This window comes from Egretta garzetta, unplaced genomic scaffold (assembly GCF_000687185.1).
Source record: "Egretta garzetta isolate BGI_Z169 unplaced genomic scaffold, ASM68718v1 scaffold551, whole genome shotgun sequence".
Taxonomy (NCBI): domain Eukaryota; kingdom Metazoa; phylum Chordata; class Aves; order Pelecaniformes; family Ardeidae; genus Egretta; species Egretta garzetta.
The window spans coordinates 199415-208285 of record NW_009258493.1 but is presented as its reverse complement, the minus strand read 5'-3'; the positions used below and the strand labels follow the sequence as shown (position 1 = coordinate 208285).

At 42.9% G+C, this 8871-nt stretch overlaps 1 protein-coding gene across 2 annotated transcripts in view; it reads left to right on the top strand.

Moving 5' to 3' along the window:
- MYO1D (myosin ID) overlaps nt 1-8871 on the top strand; it is a 163731-nt gene that overhangs the window by 99440 nt on the left and 55420 nt on the right. Inside the window, exons 20-21 of one of the 2 annotated variants that reach the window (XM_009645483.2) lie at nt 1027-1140; nt 6522-6676. In XM_009645483.2, coding sequence (XP_009643778.1) covers nt 1027-1140; nt 6522-6676 — 269 coding nt within the window. Of the gene's footprint in view, nt 1-1026; nt 1141-6521; nt 6681-8871 lie in introns of both variants that reach the window. The other variant, XM_035901265.1, reaches the window with a different exon arrangement.

The window sequence follows — 8871 nt, the reverse complement described above, 5'->3', positions numbered from 1 at the left end:
TCTGATGCTCGTTGTGCTCTTCCCACGCTAAGTTCACAAAAAGGGCAGATTTTTGTCAGATTAGTGAATTGATAGGGCTGATGAGCACCAGAGCTGGCTCGGGGTATGGGGTTAGGACCTCCTGGAAGGGGCAACAAGACCTTGTTCTCGATGGCAGTGAGCCTTTAGACCAGACTGGTTGTGCTCTTGCTCTGCTTTTCTTGCTTAGGAGTGGATGGAGTTGGTGGTGTTCAATACTCCTTGCAGCCTGAGGGCATTCCAGCTTGGGTCTTCTGCTTGCCTTCCTCCCACCAGCTGGTCCCAGCATACAGGCTTGGCTCTCCTGGGCTCCATCTGGCCCGTTCAGTCTCTTCTTCCTTCTTGCAGAGTGGCACAACTTCAGCAAAATGGGTGGAGCATGCCCATACTCAGCTAACACATCCACTGATGGGCAGGGGAAGGGTAGTTGTCCAGTTTTCCACTTCTTGGGCAAGTTGCTTAGCTACATCCAAGGCATGGATGTTTTAAAAGAGGGAAATGGAACCCATTCAAATTTAGGATGGGCCAGAGCATCTGCTTTCATATGCCTCAGGTCTGGACTGTCACAGAGCCTGATGACACCCTGTTCGCCTCTGTGGGGCAGGTGTTTTGCATCATGCTTTTGGGGTGACAAAGGCGGGTATATAATGTAGGAGCAACAGCCATCTGCTTTGGGCTTGGTATCTGCCAGAGGACAGGGATGCAGGTTGAATGTTGCTAGGGGAAAGCATCTGTCCTTTATCTGATTGAGGCCGTGGACTTTCCCAGGTTGCCCCAGCCCTGCTGGATAACTCTTGGAATGTTGCTTCTCCAACACTGCATTTCTCTATTTGTAAAACGGGGTTACGGGGTCCATCTTCCCTTTTCAAGATCTGTGGGGAAAACCTGCTTAAGAGCTATGTGAGTTTTGTGTATGTGCTATGTGAGTGTTGCATATTTACTGCTGCAGAGTTTTATTCTGCACGTTCTTGAAGTGATTAGCAGAACTGAAAATTTGTTTCTTTACAGGTCAACCGCTTTAATAAGGTGGAGGATAGAGCAATCTTCATTACTGATCGGCACCTTTATAAGATGGACCCTATGAAGCAGTACAAAGTGATGAAGACCATCCCCCTCTACAATGTAAGTACAAGGACGAGGGAATCTCATCTCAGGCTCTCTTAGTCATGGGCAGTGCGTCTACTCTTTAGTTCTATTTTCATATCCATAAAATGGAAAAAGACTTTGGTTTACAATTTTTAATATATTTAATGTCTTTAAAACTCGTACAGTTACCTACAAGACTGATGCATCATGTTGGCTTTCAGTGCTTAATTTCAGTGCATAAAATAAAAGCTAAAACCTAAACCGCTTATCACGCTCTCTTCTGCTCGTTCTTCTATTTTGTTTTTTATTTGCCATGCACCACAAGATCTTGGCCCCATAACAGTGTTAGCATTTCACAGCAGCTTATGACACAATTTCTGTGTCTCTGGGGGTTTGTTTGATCCTTCGTGTCATATTTTAATTTTTTTTTATATTTGTTCATGTTTAATGTAAATCTTATCAAAGCTAAATTTGGAATTATAGCGAGGTATCTGGCCTTTGGGGTAGCAGAGTTTAGCTGTCAGTGACAAAGCAGCAGATTATCACTGGTAGGAAGAGAAATGGGGGAAAACCTCATTTTAGCTCTTCAGCATCCTGGAGCATGGATTCAACTGCTTGTTTGTTTTCCTCAGCCTGAGGTAACACTACTATGGTTATCGCAAACCTACAGAACCTGGCTGGGTTGCTTGGAAATGTTGTACACAAATTTGTTGGGATGTTTGCATTTGGAAAAATAATCTGTCTGGCAGTGCCGTATTGCTAAAACAGCAGAGATGGGATTAGGGTAAGGTTAAAATCTAATCTGCACATGTGGAGTGAATGATTAGCTCAGGCTGCATCTGTAAGGTTGGTTTTATAGCTCCTCTTCCAACCTCCTTGCTGGTCATCCACCTAAGCTGGCACTGACCACCCACCGCAGCCTGTCTGGAGCAACGTGCTTGCCCGCCTCATTTGCTCGCCCACCTCATTCGCTTGCCCTCGTAACAGTGTTTACTGTAGCACAGCAGCATCTCCGTGGCAGTGCCTCCTGTTTTGAAAAGACATTACTGCCAGGGAGTTAGCAGCTGCAGGTCATTTTCCTCAGTTGATGTTCTGTTCCACTGACATTCTCTCTTAATTGTGCAAAATGAAATTGTCAGCAGATTACGCTGCTGAATGGCTGACTCCTGCTTGTGCAAACCAGCTTGTTCAAATACAGAGACTGGAAGAGACTGGAGTGGTTTTGCTAGACGGGCATTTTTTTGTGAAGTATCAAGGTGATCTCAGGCAGACAAGGTGGAATTTTGTCTGTCACAATTTCTCACTATTAGTTTTCTGCACTCTTACCTTATACAAAATGGGTAGGCCACTTCAATTCACTTACTGCATTAGTAATTACAGGTAAATCTGTATTTATCACAGCTCTAGAAAAACGTCTGCTTTACCTAAGTGTCTGATGGGTTTAAAGGTGGAGCTTGTACATTCATGTAATGGCACAGGACTGGGTCAGTGTGTTGGTAGCCTGAATGTTTTCCTCTGAAATCCTTAATGCCTTAAAAAATTAAAGGAGGCAAGCAAGTCGGATACAATTTGTAGGTTGCCTGCAGAATCTCTGTTACTTAGAAATGTTAGCAATTATTGTTTTTTCTACAAAACACGGATGTCTAAAATAGTGTCCATTCATACAAGGTGCTGTAGAGCAGGCTATATTTTGGCTGTCTGCTTTGCATTTCCTCCAGCAGCGAAACAGTTAATGGTCTATGCGTATGGGTCTCTTGCTCTTAGAATACTTAAATTTCTGTAGATATAAATCAGCTTTATTTGTAGATCTGCAACTATCCCTTTACCACAAGGCTTCCTGACTGAACAGTTTCCTTGACCTGAGGAACTGTGAAGTGATCCTGGAATACTTTGCACAGGAGGGATGGGTCCAAAAGGCCCTTCACTGACTCATACAGGTTTCAGAATAATATCCCAGAGTGGAAATTTGTGGAAAGGTCTCTTTGGTAAATGCTGTAGTGTTAAATTTCTGCTCTGTTGGCCACAGCCTCTCCTTTCACATGCTTCTCCTGCACTGTGGTCCTGGGGAACAGTAGAAAATCTGCGTGGACACACCAGGATTGCATCACGGTGCTAGGGCATGCTCACTGATCCTGTTGATTTACTGCTGACCCCTCTCTGCGCCGCAGGGAGAGGAGGAGAGAGTTTGGAAATGGATTCAGCTCATATGCAGTACGTGAAATATTTGTATTTCTTTGGCCAGGATTTCTTAAATTGAACTCCAACAAATGGCTAATGCTACAATGCAGTTGTTTTTTTCCTTTTTGTAGTTATGTTTTATATTTTGTTCCTTAATGATTTGCATATGTGTTGGGTTTCACCTCTTGAGCTGCCTTGCATCTCTCTTGGTTTTCTGCATGCCCAGTCCCTTCTTGTGTGGAAACCATTTGACATTGTACAAGGAGGTGTAAGTAGCCCAATTTGTGACACAGATTCCTTCCCTTGTGGGAAAGGAACAATTGTTTGAACTGAGACGAAGATTTGTGGGAAGCAAATGGATAATAATTACACCAGTCGTGATGTGTATCAGTGTGTCAGATATGTCCTACCAGGAAGATGCAGGTTCGCTGGGGAAGATGGATTGCCCTTCCGATATGTAAAGGTGAACCCAGCTGAAATTAGTCTGCCTGTTTGCTGTGCTGCTCGCTATCAGCATTTCGAAAGCACCCTATCAACACGGCAGCATCCTTAGGGATGGTGTTTCCATGGAAATCTCATTGGAGACAGTCAGCTGATGTCTGTTACGACCATAAACTTGTTCGCAGCTGAAGAAATTGCCCTACAGTTCCCCACGTCCTTTAACTATGTTTACATGTAAATGGTTTCAGTACAGCCCGTAATGCGTGCCTGCTCGGGTCCCAAGCTCTGCATTCTGTGCGAGGAATCTGTAATTTTGTGCACATGATGACAAAGCAGTAACTTTCCTTTCAACCCTGACTATTCCTCTGGATTGAGATGATGCTTTGGGGGATTTTCTGTGTGCAAGCGTTCTGGCAGTTGCCTCAGAAGTACCAATACACAATTATGTTTTTGTTCTTACCTGGAGAGAAAATAAAGAGATAATGGCAGAAAGGAATTAAAAGGCGACTGAGTAGCAGAAAGGATCTTGCAACTGCTTTTCCCATTACAGTGGTGAATACAATAAAGGGTGTTCTGCAGATGCTGAGGATTTTTTCCTGATCTTCAAGCAGAGCTAATATTAGTGTTTGTAAATACCGAGATAAGCACCTCCTCTGAAATTATGTCTTTTGTGGTATATTTATTTGTTCAGATAGGCTTATGGGGAGGGGTGAAATAGGAACATTTTGAAGGGCTCTTGGACTTCTGACATGGTTCTGTTGAATAATTAATGTTTAAATAGGCTTTTCAAATCCAAGTATTTCAACTTGTTCATCTTTCACACTTGGTGCACATTTAAAACCTTGATGGTAGTAGTCCCTGTGGTGCTATTGTGCTCACAGGATGTTATTTAAGCATGCAAATTAATTTTAAGGGACACTATAAACCCAGGCAGCTGTTAATGTCTGTGCATGTCTTGTTTTTAAAGTATTTCATAACCTCAAAATAGCGTGAACAGCAGAGAATAAACTCCACCTGTGCTGGGTATATACAACTGGTAGCAGGAGGTCCCTTCTCAGTGTTTAAAATATCAGCAGTTGCAGTAGTGCAGACAGACTGGTGTACTAGGATAATAAGCCAACAAAATACGAGTGATTCTCAACTTGTGCAGTGTTTTATCCAGGAAAGAAAGCATCTACCGCACTGCTGTATGTTGGTTGTGGAATGCTTTTGTGGGACGATGCTGCTGTCTGGTATGTGTTAGACATCCAGAGCTGGAACAGGTTTCTTGGAAGTAATACGTTGTGACTGCTAAACCAAACATATGGATCCAGACTGTTTCTGAATATGATTCATGCTTCTGAAAGGAGTGAGTCGTCTCCAGCTCGGTTTGTGCTAATATCCTTTCCAACCCAGGTAGTGGGGTTACGTAGAAGGCTTTTTTCTTTAAGAAGGGAATAATGAGACTTTCATTTCCACAAAATGCTGTATTGATGCCTCTCACTTTCAGGAGAATGTGGTTTCTCTCTGCAAATCCATGGATGACTCAAAGGAGTCGCATAGTCCTGTAGTGGACAGGGAAAATGCTGTATTCCCTCTCTGTACTCATCATTCTTTTGCTTCCTCTCTCTCTTTTTAAGAATTTATTTTATTTTTTTAGCACTGGTTTATTGAATGTCCTTGCCTCTTGATGTCCTTTTGCCATCCCTATATTTTGTTTCCCCAGCACAGATTCATTTTTTTGCTTTTTCTAATATTCATCTGAATAGCCTGTGTACCCAGATTGCAACGCTAAAAATTTCCTGCTTTTGCTTTGTGAGATGATGGGGACAAAGCTTTTAATGTGCCAAGCCGCAGTTACTTAACAGACAAAAAAAAAAAACAAACCAAAAAAAAACCTAAACCTTTTTATTTTGTCAGAACAGCAAGACCTTAATCCATGCCTAAATACTGGAATCACCATGGCTTTGTGGGGTTTGCAACTTATATTATTCATCAAGATGCTTAGGCTTTCAGTAAAAAACTTCATTCTTATGTTATCTGCATATCATTGGGTACCCAGCGCTGTGTATGTGAATTTTCATAGAATTACAGAATAGTTTAGGTTGGAAAAGCCCTTTAGGATCATCAAGCCCAACCGTTCCCCTAACCCTGCCATCCCACCACTAAACCCTGTCCCTAAGCACCTCGTCTGCCCGGCTTTTAAATCCCACCAGGGATGGGGACTCAACCCCTTCCCTGGGCAGCCCCTTCCAGTGCTTGACAACCCTTTCGGTGAAAAAATTTTTCCTGATGTCCTGGCACAACTTGAGACCGTTTCCTCTTACTGAAGATTTGAAAATGGTTGTTGGCCAGACTCATGATTACTGTTGGTTTCCTTTGAAAAGTAAAAAAAGCAGGCTTGTGGCTCTGCCACTGAGCAATGTGGTGTCATCCAGTGTGAGATTTTGGGAAATGCAAGCTTCGGCTGTTAGAAATCCCCCTGGTGCACCAAGGGGTGGCCCATGGTACTGGATAGGCAGAAGGGCACCATAGTGACACGGGACAGTGCTGCTTCTAGCAAGAGCTGCTCAGAGTGAACCAGCCTAGACGGTAAAATTCCCTTGCACCTTTGAGACTGTTGACTTCCCAAATAACCCTGTTGTTTCGCCTTGACTTTTTCAGCAGGCGTGAGGACCTGCATGCTGCCATTGCCTTGAGCTTTCTGGTAGAGGCAGATGTTGCGAGCGAGCGTGGCATCCTGGAGAGGAAGGAACTAGCCTGGCAAGTAGCAAAGATATATTGATGTACATAACATTGTTCTTGCTTTCTCTTCACAGTTGATAGGATTGAGTGTCTCCAATGGAAAGGACCAGCTCGTGGTCTTCCACACAAAAGACAACAAGGATCTCATTGTCTGTCTCTTCAGTAAAGAGCCCTCTAATGACAGCAGGATTGGAGAGCTGGTGGGAGTCCTGGCAAATCACTTCAAGAGGTCAGTGTTGGGGATGGATTTTGTTGAAAACTCAGTCTAGCATGCCAAATCAGAAACTTCCCCTGAAGTAATTTTGATGCTAGTCCTGAGCTTTATCTGTGTTACTTCACCGCATTACTAGGATACCAGAGCAACGGTTTTTTCCTTATGTTTTTGGGACATGCTTTTCAGCTACAACATTTTGCTTGCCCCTTCTACCTTCCCTGTATGCGTGTGTTAGAGAGTGGGTGTTTGGGGACAAATATCACTGAAGATGCATTTTGAGTGTGTCACAGTGTCTCCTGAATACTCCTTGCAATCAAACCCTTAACATGTAAAATTAAGATACAGCTATTCCTTTCCCAAATTGCACTCTCTGCCCCTGGTATCAGCAGATGATTTATTGCTTGAGCTGTAAAATGTCATCTGTTTCCTGAAAATTCTCTCTTGTAAATCAATGTGCCAAAGCTGTTTTATTGGTGGACTGAACACTTACGCGGTTATCTTGCATTGAGCTTCTTGTTTTGTAGCCAAACTAGCAATAATCGCCTTTGTACCGTAGAGCAAGTTTGGGACTGTCCAGACAAGCATCACAGCAGTGACTGCATTGCAGCAATCATATAAAAGTAACTCTGTAGAGGAATGGTGTGTGGAGTGAACAGACCTTCAGCATTATTCCCTTACTCCTCCAGAACAGGTTCTCATGAGGATTGTTGTTCAGCATCACGCGCAGTGTTGGCTTTTGCCATTCACAATATCATGCTCCATTTATGACCCATAAAGAGGAGTCTTTATAGGTAATATTCATACAGAGCTACAAGTGGCAGGACAATGAGAGCGAATTTAGGTTACATTAGGTCCCTGGGTAATGATTTTCGTGAATTGGAGAAGAGAATACTGGTTTAGCCACTTGCCACCACTGCTGGAGGTAGGTGCTAAGTTCATTTGAAATGAATTCTCAGCATCGGCATAACTTGTTTTGGGAAATTCGGTGCTGAAAAGCAACAGAAAACACTCTCTGGTTTTGCTTTTACCTAAATACAGTTTAATTCCAAAGGTAGCTACTCCTGAAGGCTCAGGATTGGGTATTGTAAAGCAACATGCTTCATTTTGGGAATCCTGGGAAGTAGCTGGAGTTCTTTCATGCCTGGCGTGTTTTGAACACAGGTGGCATCTTCAGATAGCTGGTGCTCCTCCGTGCCTTAACAAGTCTTTAACATTGGGAAGAGCTGTGAAGCCATTGATTACGCTGCAGATCCTGTATGTTCAGGGTTCAGACTGCCCTGGTTTGCTGTTCCTTTTGCTCGGATGTTACTGCAAAGTACCCAGCCTTTTTGTCATGTACTGAGTGTAGCTCAGTATGAGGCACATGTTCTTAATTTTAAGAAAGTGCCTTGTGTGGCCATCAGTCTAAAATACTGCACTTTTCACATAAGGGTATAAACTATTGATCTTAAATTTCTTATACTGACTTAACAATGACATTTTTATCTCTGAAAAGAATTGTTTTTTATCTAATCACTGCCTGGAGTAGAATGGCAGTTCAATACTTTTATATGCTGTTTAATCTTCACTTAATACAATACTAGCATTTTTTTACTGCTTCAGATGACAACTTCCAGCACAGCTGGTTAAATGAGAGAGCTGGTCTAAAAGCCCCTTGTTCTCTAACATCTAATAAAAGTTACTGGTTTAATGGTAATGTACAGGAACAGCTCACATTTAATTTTCCAAATATCCAAATGTCATCGTTTCCCTCTTCAAAGCAATATCTGTAAATCAAAATAAAAGGAAATATTCTTGTTTTCAGCCACTTTCCATTTTCTAGGAGTAAAAAAAAATCCAGTCAGTGAATGGGATTAGCTGACCCCTTGCTTGAGAGGCACTTTGGGAATTCTGCATTAAACGGGATTAGCCAAAAGTCACCGTGTGCCTCATGGCAAGCATCAGATTTCTCTCCTGCCTGTCAGAAGGTGGTTGCTGTGAAAAGAAAGTGGATCCAGCAGTAAAAACTTGAACCTGAAAGTTCAGTCGCCGTGTGACCCCATAATGGGACTTCAGAGCTCTGTTCCACCTGGGATGGGGAGAGCAGTCTCCTTGGGTTACAGGGAGTCTCACTTTGGGTCCTCTCTGAACATACAAACTAATTTCCAGCCATCTTGATACTGGTCTTAAAACGCTTGGTTTGAGGTTTTAGCAAGGGTAAGGTTGCACAG